This window comes from Diachasma alloeum, unplaced genomic scaffold (assembly GCF_001412515.2).
Source record: "Diachasma alloeum isolate Michigan unplaced genomic scaffold, Dall2.0 Dall_scaffold_00413, whole genome shotgun sequence".
In the NCBI taxonomy this organism is placed as follows: Eukaryota; Metazoa; Arthropoda; class Insecta; order Hymenoptera; family Braconidae; genus Diachasma; species Diachasma alloeum.
This window is the reverse complement of record NW_021680552.1, coordinates 203423-226633: the sequence shown is the minus strand read 5'-3', so window position 1 is coordinate 226633 and position 23211 is coordinate 203423. Positions and strand designations below refer to the sequence as shown.

At 38.4% G+C, this 23211-nt stretch overlaps 2 protein-coding genes across 9 annotated transcripts in view; one reads left to right on the top strand and one right to left on the bottom strand.

Annotated features, from left to right (window-relative positions):
* LOC107042093 (protein LZIC) overlaps positions 1–23211 on the top strand; it is a 137442-nt gene that overhangs the window by 80828 nt on the left and 33403 nt on the right. Inside the window, exon 3 of one of the 2 annotated variants that reach the window (XM_015262972.1) lies at positions 19100–19250. In XM_015262972.1, the coding sequence (XP_015118458.1) occupies positions 19100–19250 (151 nt within the window). Of the gene's footprint in view, positions 1–19099; positions 19627–23211 lie in introns of those variants that run through there. The other variant, XM_015262971.2, reaches the window with a different exon arrangement.
* Positions 21352–23211, bottom strand: part of LOC107042092 (zinc finger MYND domain-containing protein 11) — a 185230-nt gene continuing 183370 nt past the window's right edge. For 6 of the 7 annotated variants that reach the window (XM_015262965.1, XM_015262963.1, XM_015262966.1 and 3 more), the window contains 2 exons: positions 22538–22738; positions 21352–22428 (listed from right to left, as the gene is read on the bottom strand). In XM_015262965.1, the coding sequence (XP_015118451.1) occupies positions 22306–22428; positions 22538–22738 (324 nt within the window). In that variant the 3' untranslated portion in view covers positions 21352–22305. The remainder of the gene's footprint in view (positions 22429–22537; positions 22739–23211) is intronic. The other variant, XM_015262967.1, reaches the window with a different exon arrangement.

Sequence of the window (23211 nt, the reverse complement as noted above, 5' to 3'; positions counted from 1 at the left end):
AGAGGGGCGATGAGGGGAAAAGTCTGGGGAAGGGGTATCCAACGGTGGCGGGATTTACCTTTTAGGGGCAGTGTGTAGTGGGAAAAAATATGTAGAAAAATAATAAAAAATAAATGAATATGCCTCGTCACAACCTTCTGTTCTGACTTTCAGGCCTAAACCTCGCGACCCTTCATTTTAACTCTTATTCCTGATTGTATGTTTTACCTGTATTCAATTCCGTCTTTGACGGTAATTCATGCCTTCGATTAATGAAATTTGTTTAATTTTTTTGTTGAAATTTAGAAAATAGTCAAATAATTAATCATGTTAATTTTTTATCAACTATTAATCACATAATTATGTATGTTTGGACATATATTATCGGATATGCAAATAATTATTAATCTTTCCAACTCGACTATTGATTGATAAATAATTCGGGATTTGAATATTGGATGATTGGTAAAATAATTCAAATTTTTATAAGTTTGATTAAGTGAAGATTTTAGAAATTAAGGCTATTTGAAATTTATGACTATGCCGATGTCTGATTTTCAGGCTTCAATCTCTTTTTTGAGATTTCCAATAGAATTTTCCGGTCTTACCATTGCTTCTTTAATCAATTATGTGAATCGAATTGTTTTTCAATTAACCATGCCAAATCAATTATTAAAAGAACATGTTAAGCTTGTAAATTTTCGACGGTTACAAAGAAATCAGCTGCAAGGAAGATAGATTGGGTAATTAATAAGTAGAATGGTGCACTAATATAATCAATACTGCACTCGTGTAATAAATATAGCATTAGTGCATCACTATTCTTCATTTATAATTATTTTTGTTTTGTATTATATTTATTTTCTCCCTATTCAAACGATTTTCCGGAATTTAATTCGCTGGGTTATAGCCACAGGCTTTGCGCCTTTCCAGTAGTGGGGACCTGGGGAGTGCGCGAGAGAGTTGCGCACGAAATTCCCACGCGTGGGATTTTTCCCCTCACCTGGCATCACTGGAACTCATCATAATGAGGGGTTGCCTTACTCGTCGTAGCAGAAGTGGAACATTTCACCAAATAATTGATACAAATATCCCAGATTCTCCTGAGGTACTGTACGGTGGAGGTCGTCCTTGGCTAAAAGATAAATCTCGAAATTATTGCGTATGCGATAGTGGAGTTCTTCAGTGGCTGGCATCCTATTGTATTCCATATAATTCATTGCAACACTTGTGATCGCCCGGACCAGAGACTCTTTGTATTGTTTGAGAGGCATTGAGTCCAAAAAGTGTAACCACTGTTCGATCCATGCAGCTTTGTTTTTTAATGTTATAATGCTGGGACTCATCATAATGAGGGGTTGCCTTACATCAGCACGTACAAAAGCAACGCAGGGGTTATTGTAGCTGCAATGGAGTCTCACTTTGACATCCCCAAATTGCTTACCAGCTACATTGTGGACGAATTTTGGGTGAAACTTCACTGGATCAAAGTAGTCCGTAATGGCATCTAGATCTTTGTAGTGAAGGCCCCATTCCTTTCGTGACATTGACAACACGACGCGGTTGGGGCGTACGGCCATAAACTGCACCACAGGAACAAATTGACCAAGACAGGTAACTTGTAAACGAACACGAATTTGCTTCGTCTCCGACTTATTGAGAGGTATAACTCGCGACAGCACCACCTGCTGTTCAACACCACTGCACTCTTTTTCGTTGATATTTTCCATGGTAAACAAATAGATGAACGATATCAAATCGACTGAATTAAATACACTGCGAGCAGCCGCGTTTTATTGCGCCAGGCATGAGAGTGGGGCACGTTCAGACCCCCACCATTCACGTAACCGTCCTATGCTAACCATACATTACCCCCACCGTAGGGAGTGCTGCGGCATCGGCGTCACACATGTTCCCCCCACTACCGTGGATTTCATATGATGTATATTACCCCCACCTCTATCATGCTATCCCCACCACTGTGAATATTTTTCTAATACGCGTAACGTCCATTTTTTTCTGGATCAATCGTAAAAAATATTTTTGACTGTAAAAATAGATAAAATTTGGAGAGATCAAGACGTCGGAACTGTTCGATAAATATCTCGCAGATCGGTCACCAAGTGAGAATTGCAGGGAAAAACTAAAGCCTAGATTCCGTCAGAAACGCATACGTGTATATGTTGATAAATACACGGAGGATGAAAAGTACATACCGCCGAAAGAACGAAAGATCGTGGCGAAAAAAGAAAAATAAGGAGGAAGAGAATAAACAATTCGAGATATGTAAACTGCTAGAACCTTGGAACACTCACTTACAACTCCATATTCTTCAGGGTAGTCTCCAGTGACAAGTCTCCGCCGATTTTCGTACAGTGCTCCGTGTGATTTTTCATTTCGACAAAAAGAAAAAGAAGGTTGAAAATAGTCGGGTCAGTCATCACTGTGGAGAGAACCTACCGGATGGTAAGTTTTTATTTATATTTTGAGTGATTTTTTGTAAAAATTCTTGATAAAAAGAAAAAATGTTCACATAGTTTGCTTGTTCATAATTTTTTGAGTAGTTTCCTAGAATCCGATTTTCGTGCATTTTTTTGTGAGAAAGAAATTTTTTTCTTGTTTAAAAATTTTCAGCGTCATATTTTTAGTCCATTTTTTTCCAAAAGGTGTGCATTTTTTTCCGTTTTTTAAACGTCTTTTATGGAGTTTACATGTATTTTCCATTCGGTTTTCGTTTGTAAATTTTTCTATTCCGGTTTTCGTCCAATTCTTCAGTATTGAAATTGTTTTTGAAAAATTTTTTTTGTGAAAGAAATTTTTGCTCGCGTTCTCTCGTTGAAATTTTCTGTTTTTAATTTTTTAATTTTCGAATTTTTCTGTTCCGGTGTCGTCCAATTTTTCAGCGTCAAATTTTGGATTGAATTTTTTCCAAAATGCGTATATTGTTTTCGTTTTTTAAATGTCTCTTATGGAGTTTACATGTATTTTCCATTCGGTTTTCGTCTCCTTTTTTTTTCGTTTTTGAATTTTTCTATTCCGGTTTTCCTCCAATTTTTCAGTGTCGAATTTTTTTGTGAAAAAAATATTTTGTGATAGAGATTTTTGCTCGCTTTCTCTCCCATAGAAATTTTCCGTGCTGGATTGTTTTCTTAAAAAATTTATTCGTCGCATTTTTCGTAGATTTTTTTTTCAACCAAATTTCAATCGTTTTTTCATTTTCAGATGCATGCGACCAGCTCTTAAGGATCTCCCATCGAGGATTTATAAGACACATCCTCTTCGGTGGGCCCCTATCATCCCAACCACAGTACTGTGATCTTGACGAGTGGGAGTGAGGTGCCCCTTACCGTCGCGGCGAAAACAACAATTTTTTTTTTAAACAATATAATTCATTCGCATTAAGTTTTGAATTAAAAAAAAAAGTATTTTTTAGATTCAGTTTTCTTGAATAAAAAAAATGTAATCTATTTTTCTCCTTTTTTATTTTGAAAAAAAAACTCAAAAAATTTACTTCAAAAAAATTTATTTTAAAAAAACTTACATTTAAAAAAAAATTTTTGAATTTATAAAAACTTATATCAACGAAAAAAAAATTACATCTAGTGTTAAAAACTTACATCTAGTTGACATCTACAAAAAAATTACTCTAATTTTTAATCTAATCCCTACACACTAGCATAAAAAATCAAAAGTATTTTTCATTCGTTTTAGTTTTTCAATCGTAGGGTTCAATCACGCAGCGTTTTATCTTATATCCGTAGGGGAGGGTCGAAGCGTCTTCATCAAGCCTTCGTTGTGGGCCCATTGCGCGTATAAATTTCGTGACGACTTCATGGTACATGGTACGTCTTATGCCCTTGTAGTTGATCTGGTAAGGTTCTACCTTATCGACGACGAGGGCACGAATCGAATCGTAATGTATCTGTTTACGCATCTCGTAATTTAACCTAACGCCTTTTATTTTACCAACTTCTGCGATGGTTCCATCCTGTTTCCTTTACACGATAAGTATAAAATTTAGGGCCGCTAAAGACAAAAGACGTAATGAAACTCTCTTCTCCGTAGCCCTCTACTTCATCGGTCAAGTCCCCCAGAAAATTCCCTAGTAGTAACTCGTTAGATTCGACGCTCACGTAAATAAACGAGTCTGCATCATAATACAAAACGCGTTCTGGCTCTTTTTCTAAATAAGAATATAATTTGAGACGTGCGTGAGCTGTTATATAAGCAGCGATAACAACATTGGCTTTGGTAGACAGTTCCGCAGCTTCGTTGAAAGGTTTCCAGGACATGAAGAGAGTCTCGTTATCGACAGGGACAAACCCTGTCACTTCGGTATCCGGTTAATTCATCCCAGCATAATTCATCCCACGACAATTCATCCCACACAATTTCACCTCAAAACAAATTCATCCCATGCTAGTTTCATCCCATTTTTATTATTATTACTGTTTGGATGAAGAATACGCTTGGCTGAAGCGCATGACTTATCGGATTAATTTTCAAGTGTTGTACTGATTTTATAAATTGATGCTGTGGTCTATTACGTGTGGCCTATCTGCCGAATGTTAGTTAAGATGGATAAGAATGATTTAACCGTTTTGTTTGCAATGTTTCCTGTTGAACCGTTGATTGGCTGTGTAAATAATACTACGAGGGAATCGTGAAGTATCTGATTGATTTTGATGTTGCGTTCAGTGCTTTTTTCTGTGAAAATAAAGTTAATATTTTTCTCTCCCTGAATTATTGTTGTGACCGTGAAAAATTCTATTGGAATTTGATGTTTGGGATGAAATTGTCGTGGGATTGATTTGTTTTGGGATGAATTTGTTTGGGGTAAGTTGTCCGGGATGAATTAGTTTGGAATGAGTAGTCCGGGATGAATTCACCTAGCACCTGTCACTTCGATTTCAGGATTAATCATTATGTTGGCAAACTCCTGATATGTTCGAATAATTGCCTTTTTCGTTGAGTTTTCTCTCCCCAAATTCATCCCAGAGACAGTTTAAACAAAGTTTTGCTACTACTCTCAATCCAGCATTCTTTTGAATTTTATCCTTGTCGAGTTTTATTCCCTTTCTCACCTCATATTCAGCTACGTATTTATCCTTGGATTCATCATCGTCTACACAGGGTCATAACGCGTTGTTTTTTTATACTCCCAAATTTCATCAATTTCCAAAATCTTATATCACACCTCTACTGCTTTATGAAGCTCTGGGGCGACTCAAGTCCCCAAAAACTCGCGGTCAGTGGGGTCATCATGAGGGCAATTGTCTTGCACTAGACCTTCGCAGCATGACCGACAGAGAGGGAACAGTAGCTTACCGTGTGCTTTGACAGGTAAAACTGGGTGAAATAATCGTCGCGGGGGTAAAATGCGATATTTCACAAGTCCCTCTATGTGCGAAATATCGTTATTAGGGCATACGAGCTGATAATCGGCACCTACATGCACAGTGGGGTGCCCGATAGGAAAATACCTGTCTTTAAAACGTACGGATATAATGAACAAACGTCGACATATCGAATTTTTGCATTCTCTTTCACATCATAGTGTGTTACGGTATTTCCCGTGCGGCCGCCGAAAAAGGCATCGTGCGAATCTAAGGCAATAAACGTTTGCTGATCGATGTTTTCAACAAAGTTTGATAACTCGAGATCTGTCTTTTTTTGATGCATAAAATCGCATTCCCACATTTCAATGACTTCGCAACTCAAGTTTTGCTATTCCCGGGTAATTGCTCCTGTTCTCTCATATCGACTCTCTAATGTATCCTTGTGGCTCAACTCTTTATCTCTATTAATCTTGAAACAACGTGGAAAACCGTGCTAATAACACCCGTGAAACTGATACGCATATTTTTTTATTATTTTCAACATCTTCCCAATAGCCATCTAACCGATATCCTGATTCCGTTTTGTGTTCTCGAGTACACCCGGCGTGTATTATTCGATGATTCTCGCAATGTTCACGCCACAGAAGCCATTCAATTGCTACTTTTGACTATATTTTTCCTAAACGATAGCCTCCCTGAGGGATAATACCTATCTGTTTTTCCTTCAAGAAATTTATTTGGAAAACGCGCATACAAGTCGAAGCAATCGTTACACACTCTGTAAAAGGGCAGAAATTTCCATCGTTGATAATTAATTTACGAAACTGCACACACGCACGTTTCAAAATTGTAACATCAAGTCGACAATAATGGAGAATTTCTTCACAAAAATTGAACTCGTAATTTTCTTCTACTCGCTCATTATACCAAGCTAAGAATTTTTTTCGATCTTGCACATTGATCGTGTTTGCACCATAATATTTCTCATCGGGTATAGGCCCTACGTAGTCCTGATTCTCTTTTTTATTAAAAAAATGTGGAAAATAACCTTTTGCAATATCCCCCAATCCAAAAGCCTTCGGCAAACTGGCTAGAGCCATGTGGAAATAATTTAAACTATCTATAAATTTATTATTTCTGCACTTCACCAAGATAATGTTGAATTTGGTATACAATACGTACCCCTGCCAGATACCCTGCTAGAAATTGTCACATGGGGAGTGGGTTGCCAGAGGTGAATTTAGAACTCTTCGGAACACTTTATATAATTATATAAGTGGCCGGGTAGGTGTACGGGACCTCCCATTTCGCCACCTTCCTTCAAAAGGCAAATTTATTTTAACAAATTAATTTAAAGATAGTCACTTTCTAAATTCCCGAGCATGGTAAAGCATCCAATTACGAGCCTTACCAACTCTTGGCGTTACCCAGGATCTACGCCGGGGACGTGGCTGGCATCGGATCCCAAAAATTTCCAAATATAAAATTTATATTAAGAAAGGGTCCGTATAGTCTACCAACACCATAATGTTTGTGCCGTTAATAATTGTTTTAATCTCGCTGTTAGTTCTACGCATGACATCTCTCAAAATAAATTGCGAGTCATAACCTTTCGCGTTGTGAGCAATAAAAACTACTTTTTTATACGCCTTACCCATCGATGTGATGTAATTGACAAATCCTCGCACAGGATGCTCACCATCAAAAACATTTTCTCGAGGTTTACAGTCAAACACTAAAGTTCGTGAACAGAATATATAAGATACAAGTTCAGGTTGTTCACGAACTTTAGTGCTCGACTGTACACACACTGCACCGGCTTTGAAGTTTTTGCTTAATCTTCACAACATCTTCATCATTCATGTCTGCATAGCGGTCACATATAGTTTGGGCTAGGCAAAAGAGTTGGTACGTATATGTTGACGTCATTAGTTCCTTGCATCAGCTCATCTTGTCTTGTCTCAAAGTCATAGAAAACAAAGGCCACGCGTTTCACTGTTAATTTTTTCTTACTTTTCAATGTAAGCATGTAGCATAGATGAGAAATATCTTCGTCCTTTTGGCACACGGTGTAATAATATTTATTCCATAGGTGTTTCTGAGTTTTCCGATGATCAATTTTCACATTGCATTTTTCACACAATTTTATGCGCCCGCATACGGTTGGATTGTTTCCGCTAAAAGATCCTGCTTTTTTATGTTGTTCGAAGCACAATTCTCCGTGGAATTCTCGATTACATTCATTACACATTATTTTATCAACGATTGTAGGGTCATACGGTGGATTTTTCAAACATCTGTCACAAATTTTATCACAAACGTGTCCTCGAGAACTGTAGGGCTTATTGCAATGTTCACAGTAATATGCAGTGCCAAAAAAAGAAGGTAAATTCTGAATTGGCTCGTAGTGTTTGCCTTCCGGATAATACACAATGTATATTGGGCCGGCATATTTTTGCTGGTCAGTTCAGGTTTGCCATCGTAGAGTACAGGGTGATCTTTTCCATTTCTTTTAAGAGAGTAGACCTTGATGATACATCCTTCTTATGCCAAGTATCATTGATATTGGGTAAGTTCCTCTAAACCACAACCATCGTTAGGAACAATGACTCTAGCCACCCGGGGGAGACGTTTGGTCTCCTCACGTTGCATTTTACCCTTGGAAGGTCGAATGGACTCCCACATCGTGTGTAGTTCGCCCTTGTCAGCTCTGGCCTCCAATTCCTTGACGTGATCTCAACTCAACCGAATCAGCCTCCCACACATCATCAATGTTTGTCACTGTATAATGTAAGCGTGGAAATTTACGTCTGATGGGTCTGTGGAGTGCATAAGTATTCTGGGAATTGAGCCAGTTTTTTATTTCATTTTCAGGTACTTCTTTTTTATACTTTGACAAAATATTTCTAGCCCCCGCATATGCCTCTGGCTCTGGAGGGCTAAAATATGTCCCCGAAAGTTGTTCTTCATTTAAAATGGAAGCCATGATGATAGTCCTGACTTCTTCACTTTGCAAGGAGGGTTTATGCGTGCTTTTTTCAAGTTTTTACGCGTATTCTGGGAATTGAGCCAGTTTTTTATTTCATTTTCAGGTACTTCTTCAAGGTATTTCATATTTACTTGTGGTCATTGACGTTTTAAGCAAGTTTGCCTGAGTCGATCCACTGAAGGACGGCACCGCAGGTACTCGAGGGCTTTAAACGTATAATGGGAAGGAGCAGTGGTCGTGTGCCGATTTGTATACAAATTGACAAGGGAAGAGTTGATGGCTAGCAGTGTCCAAAATTTTTTCTCTGATAAAAAAATTCAATGTCGTGTTCCGCGTAATCCTGACGTAAAAGCCGCAATCGTGGAACGTTTTAATTAGACATTGAAGGAACGCATGTGGCGTTACTTTACACATAGTCGAACATATAAATATATAGATGTGTTGGAACAAATTGTCGACTCTTATAACAACCCGAGACATTCATCAATAAAGATAGCATCTGCGGCTGTTACTATCGATACTACTCCATATGCATGGCGTAATATACAAAATCGGTACAAGTCGGTGAAATCTCGTAAAGAAACCTTTAAATACAAAGTTGGGGAGTATGTGCGCATCAGTCGAGCGAAAGGCATCTTTGAGAAAGGATATGAGACTAATTGGAGTTAAGAAATATTCCAAATAATGAAAGCAGTCCTCAAACAATCATTACCAATATACGAGCTGAAAGATTCAGCTAATGAACAAATTGAAGGATTTTTTTACGAACCAGAGTTGGTGCTTGTCAATAAACAAACGGACAAGGATGAATTCGTAGTTGAACGTGTCATACGCTCTAAAGGAAAAGGAAAAAATAGACAAATTCTTGTTCATTGGGAGGGATATCCTGATAAATTTGATTCGTGGTTACCTGCGTCAGAGCTGCACATCACTGGAAAAAAATGAAGAGGAACGAATTTTATATGGTGCTCCCAAGCAACAGCACCATGGACTATCATCCCGACAATACAGCATCAAAATATACAACCTTGCTCCCGAAACAAGTTCAGTTGGAAGGAGAATGGGTTGTGGGCCTGAGTGAAATACAGTTTCCTTGTAATTTTTTACATATACATGATGGGAAAGATGTCTTCATCAATTTTGTTAGTAGCGGAAAAGACAACAAAGGCAAGGCAAATCTACCACAAATATTTTTTCTACCTACTGCGGTTTTGAAGGACCTGACGGCTCTCGTGGGTTTCATGAATAAGTTTGCACCCTTGAAAGATCATATAAAAGTTGAATATTCTAGCCGACAAGGTTTTGTGAAAATTGGAAGGCATTGCATCTCCAAAATATGCGGTAACACGGTACATGCATTAGACTTTTCGGATAAATTGGCTGATATGTTGGGGTTTGAGAGGCGCGTGCACAGTTTCATGAACGCAAAGCCATATTGTGAGGGATATCTACCTGCCAGTTTGTCCAGGGGTTTACCTGAAAGCTTGTTCATCTATAGTGACCTTTGCGTACTCTATGTAACAGATGATTTGCAGTCATCTCTTTTACGAGCGGTATCATTCAATGCTGCTGGTTATACATATGGAGCCACACACTGTGCTACTTTTTCAAATCCTCATTATATTCCGTTGATGAGATACTCATTTCGCACAATTGAAATAGATATAAGGTGCAAACGTGGTGAAATGATACCATTCGAGTACGGACCCTTGAACGTGACACTTCATTTCAAGAGAATTGATTAACGAGCAAAATGAGTCCTTACATTGCATATTACGCGGACCAGGCTGGTGGAGGGTCAGTGGAAATATACAATAATTTCGGACGGGTCTATGTTGGGAGCCCATATTAACGAGGCCATGGAATTGGGTCTTTCGTCAGGGGCCTCTTTCGTCGAATTCTGCCCTTCCTCGGTAGTGCAGCTCGAGCAGTCGGTAAAGAAGCTCTCAACGCGGGAATTAACGTTGTAGGCGCTGTAGTGACAAACGGAAAACCCTTAATGCTGGCGCTGGAGGATCGGCTAGCGGAGTCGGGATTAAATTTTAAAAGGAAGGCACAGGAAAAAATTGGGCCCATGATGCGTGGATCAGGATATAAAAGAAAGCGTAAACACCTCGCATCTCATAAACTCACTAGACGCGGGTCTGCCAAGACATCCAAAACCAGGAAGAATAAAAATAAGAGAAATATTCCGAAAAATAAGAAAAATAAGAAAAAAGGACAAAAGTGAAAAAAAATAAATCCAAGAGGAAGACTCGCGATTTATACGATATTTTCAACTAATCATCATGTCGTTTCTACATTCACACTCTTCCGAGTGCGTGAAATCGGAGCTCGATCTGTTTAATATACCCCCGACGCAGACAAGTATTGAAAATTCTCAATTTTTTTATTATAATCCTGTATCTACTCTATTGGACGACGCCCTAATCGAATTTATCGTACCAGGCCATGGAGAAGAATACATCAATTTGACACATACTATAATAAAAATTCGAGCGAAAATTTTGAAGCCCGATGGCACTGCTGCTGTTGAGGATCCTGTCGGTCCTGTGAATAATTTTTTGCATTCAATGTTTAACCAAGTGGTTGTATATTTCAGTAAAAAAGTTGTTACGGCGCCAAATAACCTCTACGCCTATAGAACATATATTGAAACGTTGCTAAACTATGGAGAAGATGCTAAGTACTCGCATCTTCAATAGCACTATGGTCAGCTGATACCTCTGGCGCTATGGATACAGCTGTAGTTGTGGGCGCCGATGTGAAAAAAAAGTGGCCTAATCTCTCGACAAGTATTTACGAAAGGTGGAAGACCGTTTGATCTGCTGGGACATTTGCATTGTGACGTTTTCAATCAAGATAAATTTTTGATGAACGGTGTAGAATTACGTGTTCGTCTTATCCGCGCAAAGGATGAATATTGTCTCATGGACGATACTACACTTAATTATAAAGTAAATAATGTGGAGGCCTCATTGATAGTTCGACGCGTGAAACTCAGCCCTGGAATATTGATAGCTCACGCTAAAACGCTTGCAAAGACAACTGCAAAATATCCCTTGACCCGTGTTGATGTTAAATCTTTTGTTCTACATAATGGAATTATGGGAGAGACGATAGATAATGCAATTTTAGGCCAACTGCCTAAAAGAATTATACTTGGATTTGTCGACAATGCCAGTTTCAATGGAGCGAGGAAGAAGAATCCCTTCAACTTTCAGAATTTCAGAATTAAGTTTCTATGCCTGAATGTCGATGGACGCCAAGTACTTACGAAACCCCTGCAACCGAGTTTTACCTCTGACGGGTGTCTACACTGAAAAAAAAAAATTCTACAGCCAAGTAAATCTACTTGCGGCTAGTAAATTTACTTGGCTGTAGAAAATTAAATGCAAATATTTACACGCATTTACTTGTCTCTAGTAGATATATTTGGCTGTAGACATTTTTTTTCTCAGTATAGATGTGGAAGCTTTTAATACCTTATTTGCGGGGACTAGAACGCATTTTAGTGACCGTGGAAATAACATTGCTCGTCTAGCATATTCCGACGGGTTTTGTTTATTCGCCTTTGATCTGACTCCCGATTTATTTGCAAGTTCTGCCGGTCATTGGAATCTCGTAAAGAGTGGGAGTGTTCGTATTGAAGTACGGTTCAACAAAGTAACAGAGCAAAATGTAAATTATCTGTTATGTGCTGAATACGATAATTTGTTGGAAATTGACTCAACAAGACAAGTTATTGTCGACTACAGTGGTTGAAAAAGAATACTAAACTATTTAATAGAGGTTCACCACACAATTACGTTAGNCATTTTAGTGACCGTGGAAATAACATTGCTCGTCTAGCATATTCCGACGGGTTTTGTTTATTCGCCTTTGATCTGACTCCCGATTTATTTGCAAGTTCTGCCGGTCATTGGAATCTCGTAAAGAGTGGGAGTGTTCGTATTGAAGTACGGTTCAACAAAGTAACAGAGCAAAATGTAAATTATCTGTTATGTGCTGAATACGATAATTTGTTGGAAATTGACTCAACAAGACAAGTTATTGTCGACTACAGTGGTTGAAAAAGAATACTAAACTATTTAATAGAGGTTCACCATACAATTACGTTAGTTGCATCTAAACCGCCGAGCAGGTGTCACACCATAAACATTTTCTACCCGGGTCACAAGGCCACGACAATTGTCCTGCGTACCATCGTCTTATGAATATTGTTGCGGGTTCCCCCCTTCTTTTGAATGTACAAGCTGAAGTACGTTCCATGAACCCCGAATACTTTTGTTTGAGTGACCCGAACTTCACTTGTTCGAGATTCCTGTTTTAGATTACATCTCTTCGTTGTGTGCTAATAAAAACCCCCCCTTAATTTATCTGGTGTTGTGTCTCATTCTTTATCAAGAAGAATTAACATTTGGTGTCAGAAGTGGTTTTGAAGAAAAATCGATTCGCCCACTAATCTTTCCGGATAATTTGGATTTCTTTGCTTCAAGAAGACTCCACCGGCATTAACAGATGTATCGGTGGCGCGGTAAAACGAAAGAAACCTCTCCTGAACTATCCAATTTCCGTTCCGGCCCACTTTCTTCGGGATTTCGCCCCCATTCAGCACCAGGCGGTCACGATTCTCATAAGCATTTGAGATCAGAGATTTTCACTGAAATTAGAAGTCTTCGAGAGGAATTCCAACAACAACGTCGAGCCGATGTTTCAGAAATCATCCACACCATTCGTGAGTCAATTCAATCAGATTTACAACAACACCGACATACTGCCAGGGAAGAGCAACACAATTCTCGAAGAACTTTACGGGAAACCACCGACTAGCTCGGTTCTCACATCCGAGAAGTTCCTACTGAACTTCATCGTTCTCAGAGTCCGGAGGCGTACAATTCGTGCGGAATTCAACCAGAAGTGACTGTTCCTATCCATCCCGATCGATCAAACTCTCACAGTCGAACGGTTCCTACTGAAATTCATCATTCCCAGAGTCCTGAACATCGAAATTCTCGCAGAATTTCCCCGGAAGCCAATGTCCCAACCCGATCCAATCCATTGAACTCTCACATTCAACAAGTTCCTGTTCAAATTCTTCGTGGTCAAAGTTCCCGTCAAGACATCTCTACGACTCTCAATCCATCAGATAAACCTTCAAATCACTCAAACGCTTGTCGCACTAATACCAATGATTTCGCCCCTCACTTGACCTCTATTTCAGCGAATTTTCCTCTAAATGAAAACGCAACCATCAGTAAAAACAATTTCATTACACCTGACACTTACGACGGCACACAGTTATGGTCACGTTATCAGACCCATTTTGAAATCGCTGCTTCGCACAATAATTGGACACGCGACATCATGGCAGCTCAGCTATTAACTAGACTTCGTGCTAAAGCGCAACTGATTCTCGAGAAAATTTCTATCTGTGACAGGGGGAATTATGACAAAATCGTTGCCATTCTACAAGAACGTGTCGATGAAAAACATCTTGCACGGATGTATTTTAACCAATTACAGACGCGTAAACAAAGTAAAGATAAAACTTTCAGTCATTTGCCGAGGAGATTGAACGCCTCGTACGTCTTTCTTATTGAAACATTTCAGAAGAAAGTCGCGATTAAACCGCGTGTCGTTCTTTCATTAACAGTATCAATAATAAAGAAATTGAATTTATGTTGCGTTCGGAATGTATCGAATCTTTACAAAGCAGTTTCTCGGGCTACACAACTCAAATCAATTATGCACATGCTAAACTACAAACATCCTACTGAGAACCCTTCTACTAAACGTTCTCAAAACAACTACCACAGTTCGTCTTCACACCATTCGACGCCCAGAGAATTTCCGAACAAACGTCTTCCCGTTTCTTGTTTCAAGTGCGGCCAATCCGGTCACTATGCGAACAAATGTTACACTTCTAATTCTTCGAATTATCACCAACAGAGGACCCAACTTAACACCTCAACTGACAATTCTTCTAACCGATTTCATCTTTCTCACAATTTCAGTAATGGCAACCGCCAGAATTCGAACTTTCTGAGGAATCGGTCTTGCAATAATAACCGAAATCTGAATAACGCTAACGCTTCAATTCTAGCGCAGGATCTTTGTGGTTTCGAATAGCGTTAACGCTGTCAACGCGTAATTCCGCTTCAACTGTAAATTCAAATTCGGAAAACTAAACAGAGTCAATTCATTGGGGGGATGGATTGACTCTATCAAAGAAAATAAACTCAAATGTTCTCGAATTTCAACTGAAAACCCAAAATTAATACAGGGATTAAAAATTGATGGTACGATTAATAAAAATCAGTGCTCAATGATTATTGACACTGTCTCAGATATTACTCTCGTTAATCCTAACCTCTTCAATAACAATTTGAAAGAGTTGAGAGATGTCATAAAAAATATCACTATCCAAACAGTTTCAGGCGAAGAATTTCCCGTACATTGCTACGAAACAAATAACTTTTACCATCGGAAATCTTTCTCTGGATCTAGATGTGATTTTCGCAGATACCTCAGATCAATGCATTCTCGGATTGGATTTCCTATTGAAATCCGGATTATTAAAAGATTTCAAGTCAATTATCAATCGCAAATTTGATATTAATCATGTTAGGAAAATCGTTTCTATAAAACAAGTAATCTCGAATGAAATTCCTTCTGACACTCTTGGTAGTCGAAAAAGGATTGCAGATCATGTGACCAAGCTTTTCGAAAATTTTTGTAAACTTTTGAATTTTTACGAACAAGAGCAACTTTACCTATTCTTCCTGCAATTTCAGAATAGTTTCTCTAACAATTCTGAGGATTTAGGACGGTACCAGGGAACGAAACATCAGATTGTTGTGAGAAATTGTCCTCCAATCAGGCAAAATCCTCGCCGAATCCCTTTTCATTATCAGGACAAGGCATTCGAATTATTAGAAGAACTGAAAAATTAGGAGGTCATCGAACCAAGCTGTAGCCCTTGGTCTTCTCCTGTGGTTTTTAGTAAAAAGAAAGATGACTCTTTACGATTTTGTGTCGCCTATCGTCGCTTGAATGACGTCACAATCAAAGACTCCATGCCTTTACCTCGAAGTGAAGACATTTTCAATTCTAGCGCCGGATCTTTGTAGTTTTCGACGATTGATTTGAAAACTGGTTATTGGCAGGTTGAATTAGATCTCAAGGATAGAGCAAAGACAGCTTTCCCAATCGCAGACGAACTGTGGCAGTTCAAAGTCTTACCTTTTGGACTTTGTAATGCTCCAGCCACCTTCGTTAGAGTCATGAACAAAGTTCTGAGGGGTTTAATCGGTAAAATCTGTCGAGTCTACTGGGACGATATTATCTGTTTGGCACAAATTTCGATGACCATTTGAAAAACGTCAGAACAATTTTCTCGCGACTATCTTCAGCCAACCTCAAGGTCAACACTAAGAAATGTGTTTTCTTTAAAGAGGAAGTCATATATCTAGGTCATGTTGTTTCCAGGAAAGGAGTTCAATGCTCACCTGAATAAATCTCCTTCATCTTATCTTGGCCAATGCCTCGAATAAAACTCCAACTCTGCAGCTTCCTCGGATTATGTTTCTACTATCGAAATTCTGTTAAAGATTTTGCAAACGTTGCCAAACCCTTACACACTCTCAGAGAACACAAAATTCCCTTCGAATGGTCACAAGAAGCCTAAATAGTTTTGACCAACTAAAACAACTCCTCACAAGTCCACCAATACTTTCAATACCGATTCTCGATGGTGATTTCATCCTTGACACTGACGCATCTAACACAGCAATCGGAGCCACTCTCTCTCAGATCCAAAATGGTGAAGAAAAAGTCATCGCATATTTCAGCAAATGCCTTAAAAAATCAGAAAGGAATTATTGCGTTACTCGTCGAGAACTTTTGGCTGTAATTCGATCTGTTGAAAACTAATCACTATCTCCTTGGCCGTAAATTTCTCATTAGAACTGACCACGCGGCCCTGAAATGGCTTCTATCGTTCAAACATCCTCACGATATTGTTGCTCGTTAGCTAAAAATCCTGTTCCAATATGACTTCTCAATTACACACAGGCTTGGCCATCTCCATGGTAATGCTGATGGCCTCTCTCGTCGTCCTTGCACCAGTAACAAATGCAACCGATCAAATTCTGTAGAGGAAGAAGCTTTTAAACGAGTTTGCAGAACTATCTGCACCGTGGATGACCGTTTCGATTGGCTTCGATTCCAATTAGAAGATCCAGTTTTGAGATGCATCATTTAGTTCAAGGAGAAGAATGAACGCCCTAATTGGTCCATAGTTTCTTATTTAGGCTCTGAAATTAAGATCTACTTATTGTACTGGAATTCTTTGGAATTGAAGAATGGAATACTCTATCATTGTTGGGAATCTCCCACTCAATCAAAAATTATCTTTCAAATCGTCGTTCCAACGTCAGTTATGAAAGAAATCTTAGAGCTCTCTCGTTCATCTCCAGTCGGTGGTCACTTCAAACTGAACAAAATGTTGAGTAACATTCGCAGACGTTTTTACTGGGCCAATTGCAAGTTTGATGTAGAAAAATGGTGCAGGACTTGTTCTATTTGTTTCAATCGTGATGGGCCTAGGCAACGAATCAGAGGAAAGCTTCAGCTTTACAATGTAGGGTTCCCATTTGAGAGAGTCGCTGTCGATATTTTGGGTCCGTAACCTAGATCTACGAGCGGGAATCGTTTTGTCTTCGTTGCCACCGATTACTTTTCACGTTGGCCGGAGGCTATCCCACTCCCGGATCACAAAGCTGAGACTGTAGCGGAGACTTTGATATCACATGTCTTTTCCCGATTCGGAGTACCGCTTGAGATTCATTCGGATCAGAGAAGAGATTTTGAGGCTAGAGTCTTTGATCACGTCATGAAGCTTCTAGGGATCCATAAAACTAGGACCACTCCCCTCCATCCGCAATCTAACGGGATGGTCGAACGTCTTAATCGATCAATTCTAAATTATCTTGCTAAATTTATTGACGATAATCAGAAGGTGTGGGATAAATGGCTTCCCCTATTCCTCATGGCCTATCCTTCTTCAACGCACCAAAATATTGAATTCTCTCCAGCAATGGTAATGCTCGGTCGAGAACTGCGACTCCCATTAGATCTTCAGGGAAATCCTCCAGGCGATAATGCTATTAATGACATCACTCCTGCTAGTTACGTTGATCAACTCCAAGACCATTTAATCAATGTTCATCAACATGTTCGAGAAAATTGGTTACTTAAAAGCAATAAGATGAAATCGAAATTTGATTTGAAAGCTCATATAATCTATTTTACACCTGGACAGAAAGTTTGGCTCTTTGCCCCCAAAAGAGTCAAAGGAAAGTATCCAAAAATCCAACGAGACTGGCAAAAGACCTATGTAATTAGATCAAAATTGAATTTAGTGTACCGTATCCAGAAGTTCCCACGGGGGAAGTTCAAAGTGGTTCATGTTAACAGGCTCTGGCCAATGGAAGAATGAACCCATATTAAAATTTCCATTGTCTTTTGTTGAACTTTACTTTCATTCTCAATTGCTATATAATCTGGGTTGATTACATCACTGGTTAACTGACATAAAATTTCCCGTGGTTAGCGGATGATCAGTGGTTAACTGATATAAAATTCCCCGTGGTTAACGGAAAATAACTAACTTGATCACTCTATGGGTGATGTAGATTTTCTGATTAATAACTCATAAAATAATACTGGGCCCAGTAGATTAATAATTTGAGACTGACAAACGATCAATAAATTTTGTTATAAGAAAAATAATCTTAAAAGACATTGCTTTCTTTTACCTTTACTTTTTAACCACTGTGTATACAAATATGAACAAATGTATTAGAATAATCACTACACATCTATCCATATAACAAACAAATGAAAATTGTAATGAATACACCGTTGGAATTTAGTGAATTGTATCGAGTCAGACCACATTCGGGTTGTTTTTCAGCATTAATTTTCTGGGAGGTTTTAGCTGGAAAACAAACTGGAGCCCTCCCTATGTGGGATCTTGCAACTTTTCAGATACGTTTCAGTCTATCCTATCATGCCGCCGAGGGGGGAAGGGGGGACGTGCACGTGCACTTCCTGGAAAAAAAAGGGGGGGGGGGACATGGGAACTTCGCCAATAATGGACACTTACTGCTGACTGGCATTTATCATTCCCTCCAGTCATGAATTATGAATGTGAAATTCAGTAAATGGTAAACTGTTGGTATATTCCAAAAAAAATTTTAATTGTTATTTCAATAATTTCCCCAATTCGAAGCATAAATAGCGCATTTTTTTGGAGATATGTCATTTCACTGCTGGAAATGACCGTTTTTGATGGTTACATTACTCTGTTACTAAGCTGTTCATATTGACAGAAAACAATGACTCTTTAATTTTCATCTCGAGTAATGGGTGATTCTGCAATTATTGAAAAACATGAACTTATAGAAAAAAATCAATGATTTAACGGGATATCTTATTCTTTCTTCTTAATTTAACTTTAACCGAGGTCTAACTGTGGCTAGCTAAACCCAAAATCGGCCCTCAGCGATAAAGCGTGAATTATTCGTGAACCCGCGCAACCGCACGCTTTGTGGATTTAGTGTTTCTTATTGGCTATCTGAAACGTATTCTCCATGTTACTGAATGTTTTTTATGATGACAACTTTTCAATACTCTATGCATTGCTCTCCTCATTTAACCCCGTCAATTCTTAAAAAGAGAATTGAAATGGAATATATTCATCACGTATGATTTTAAAAATTTCTAGGGAAGATTTAGACGAATCAGAGTACAAAGAAACCAAAGGGGAAACAATGGATCAGTTACGTGAATTCAACGAGAGTCTTCAACGCATGATTTCAGGAGACATGACTCTAGTAGATCAGCTGGGCGCGATGCAATTGGCAACGCAGGCAGCAGTAAGTGCAGCATTCAAAACTCCAGCGGTAATCAGAATGTTTGGAAAACGTGAGCCAAATCAATTACGAGAACGTCTTTCAGAAGTAGAAAGAAACATGAGACTTGGAAAATTGAGTAAAGAAACAAGTGAGAGACAACGAGTCGAGATTCTGAGTGCTTTGAAGCAGTTGGGGGAGAAATTGGAACAATTCGAGCATGAATTCTTAGAAAAAATGTCGGTGGGCATTTTCGATATCACTGGCTTTATTGAGATTTCCGATAGTTAAGAACAAGGCCAAATGGTACTAGCAATGGCTAGTAAGGAAGTCGAAGTCACCCAGTGACTTGAAAGCGCATGAAAAAGAAATAGATTCCTTCTAGATCATGAAGGTTAAAATGTACACGGTGTCCCATAGCATGTGATCAAAGTAAATTGGAAATAACTTGGATACAGTGAAATGTAAATAATTGTTTTTTTTTATTTTACAAGAAACATTCGGCAAATTACAATACAATTCCTTCCAAGTGTCCGCCATCACTTGCACTACAGAACTCTATCCTGCGTTCGAAACTGGTATAGATGCGCTGTATTGTGTTTTTTTCAACACCTCGGATACCATCCCTAATTACGTCTTGCAACTCTCCCACCGTCATCGGATGCTTCTCATAGCACTTGTCCTTGAGAAAACCCCATAAGCAAAAATCGCAGGGATTTAAGTCCGGACTATAAGGCGGCCATTCCATGCCTGCATGCTTGGGGTAACCTAAGCCTAACACACGAGTGCCGTAAACGGAAAAAAGTATTTCAAATACTCCAGCAGTCCTGTGTGGGGGGGCACCATCTTGCATGAAGTAGAAATTCTCGACTAACTGATTTTTTCGTGCTTAAGGAAAGAAGTTCTTCTTCAAGAACTCACAGTAAATATCAGCACTGATTGTCGAACTCTCAATAAATTCAAGGAAAATACCTTTTATTGTAATTGCCGCCCATGCAGTGACTTTTTTTGGGTGTGAGGACTTGGTTTCAATAACGTGAGGTGACTCAGTCCCCCAAAAGCGAAAATTTTGTTTATTTACTAAGCCACCTAAGTAGAAATGTGCTTCATCCGAGATGATATTCTGTGCCTTCATTTCCTTGGATTCAAAAAAATTGTGAAGTTCTTGGCAAAATTGCACACGGCGAGCCATCGCCTCCTCACTTAAAAATTGATGTGCAGAAATTTTGTAGGGATGGAAGTTTAAAAACACTTTCAAGATGCGGTGAAGTGAAGTTTTTGAGGCTTTCAAGCTTTGAAAAGCCTTTCAAAGAGCACCATTTGGATATTTTTTGAAATATTCTTCAGTTTTGCGGACAACTTCATTCGTGGTTACAGTACGTGAAAGACCAGGATGCCCATGCCTTCTATCGTGTAGTGTATCGTGTAGTGTAATTAAGAGATTTGATCAGTACGGTACACCGTACTGATCAAATCTCTTAATTATCCTGAAAATACCCATAATTGGTCGAAAAATGCGTCAATTTTCAACAAAAGAAGAAAACCAAATTTTTTGGTTAGTTAGTTCATTCACTTTATTTATCGTTTGAGACTCGAATCAGATGCTCCAGTGTGTGTGCCATACTTGAAATGAAATGCTCTTATAGCTGCAGTAGCTGAATCTCCTTTTCGGTAATATGATTTGATGAGGAATGATTTTTGTTCGATGGTTAAATTTTCCATTTTAGTGCTGCAATTCCCGAGCGACTGAAGCATGAATGAAATTTGCAAAGAGTCTCCACTTCAACTATATATTAGATTGCACTGCCACCTTGCGGTATTCTACGCAAGTTACTTTGGTCACATGTTATGGGACACCTTGTAGAAATCAGCTTTTCATTTATTTAACCGTTTTGAGTGCTTATTAATGATGGGAATCTATTAATTGTGGAATGGATCAGATTTTTCTTCATTTCAAACATAATGCTCGAACGAACAACTCTTTCATCTTCATATATTTGTTATAACTCTGCACTTTCAAAAGGTTTATATGGAGACGCATGAGAATCACTCGAAAATCTAAGAAAGAGATAAGTACAAATACGTGCCCAGGATTTATTTTATTAATTTGTGAAGAAAACAGTTATATACTCAACGATATTTATTGCCTAGATTTATAAACAAAAAGAGAGAATACTTATTATTAAGAAGGCTGACGTCACTAACGTTTACCTAAAAACTTACGTTCATCATTTATCCTTTATATACTCACTTCAACGATAATCATCAAAATGGCTGATCTTCCTTGAATAAGACTAAATTTTCCCTCTTTTCTATAGGGATTTATGCATGAAAAAAGAAAATGCATCATTTCCACGGTTTTTTTTTCTTAATTTTAATGGTTTCAGACAACGAGAACATTGTATCAAATGGTGGGCTATTTTTCCAATTGATTGTATCCATATATTTCACCTTTGAAAAATTACACATCTAATAGTTTATTTGATATATCGCAATTCTCGTTTTTTAGATGGCAAAAGAAGATACATTCGTCGAGTTTTAGTAATGCCTAAATGATTCAGAGTCCACATCTAATTAAAATTTTTATAACCTATTGAATTTTTTTATGACGGCAAGATGGGTGAAAATTCTTATAGTAATTGTTTCAATGTTTCTGTCCACACCAAGTGCCGAATCGGGCAACAAATTATCATGGAGAAAAAAAAACAAAATAAGAAACATTGATTGATTGCCGCGAGTAAAGATACGTCAGACATCTCTTTACATTCTAACTTTAATTATTATAGAGTAAATATTTGTCTCAATTCAAAGGGTGCTAAAGCTATTTTCTCACTCTCAGAGCGATCGTTCAAGATTTCCGTATCCATTTTTAACCATTGTCGGAATGATGCTTGGCCATTTTTCACTCACTAATATATTTATCATAATATATTAAGTGCCCTTAACAATTGTCTTCACTTGATTCCTCATTGTTTAATATTAAAAGTCTCTTTCGAAGGATCTTAAAGTGTCACCAACGAAGCGCTATTGATGCGGATCCTTGGATTATTGTACCCGTGGAGGCAGAGTGAACGTTTGACTAGCGTTTACGTCTGCATACTCTCTTGTGCTCCCTTTGCCAATGCAGTTGTTGGCAGTCTGTGCTGCAGTACGCCGTGTTCCAGCAGCAGTGGTAAATTGCTTCAGTTTCGCAGTTGTAACACTGAAATAATTAGAAATGGATTAAAAATCCTTGGAATGACTGTTCAGGAGTTTACCAAGCAGTGGCAATACATAATGGCCAAAATACTGTTCAATAGTTTCAAACATACCCATTGCTTCTTCTTAATCTCCGAAATAACTTGCTGATGCTTTTCAGTCATCTGCCTCAACTCTTTAGCATGTTCAGCTTGCAGTCTCTCAAGCTCCCGACATTTATCTAACTCCATTTCCCTGCGCAGTTTATCAAGCCCAGTGGTTGTGGGTTGTTCAGATGTTCTGCGTTCTCTCTTCACCTGGAAGCATATGACATACTACTCGGATACTGCAACAGCACAGTCTTGCCCACCGACCCAATTCTCTTCCTTTTAAGGGGAAACGGAATCCTAGTATCTATATGAACTTTTAGAATTGAGTTTTCTCCTATGATTATTAATTTTTATCTATGAAACTACTTTATCGACTCGATCATTGCGGTATTGAGTCAATGAAGTAGTTTCATAAATAAAAAATAATGATTACGGGAGAAAACACAAGTCTAAAAATTCATATAGACAAAGGGATTCCATTTCACAGTAAGAGGAGACCGCGGTGAAATTTAAGTCTTCGCTTGGTTTTAAGAAGGAAAATCACGTTAGGAGGCTTATTTTTTTTTTTTGTGAATTTTTTTGAGGGAGAAGAAATGATTGGAATTATTAGGACATTCCTCTTCTGGTGTCACCTTCTTCTTTCCAGCTAAGGTATGATAGAGGAAGGTAATCTTGAGCATTGTTCTCCAGCCTGTGCC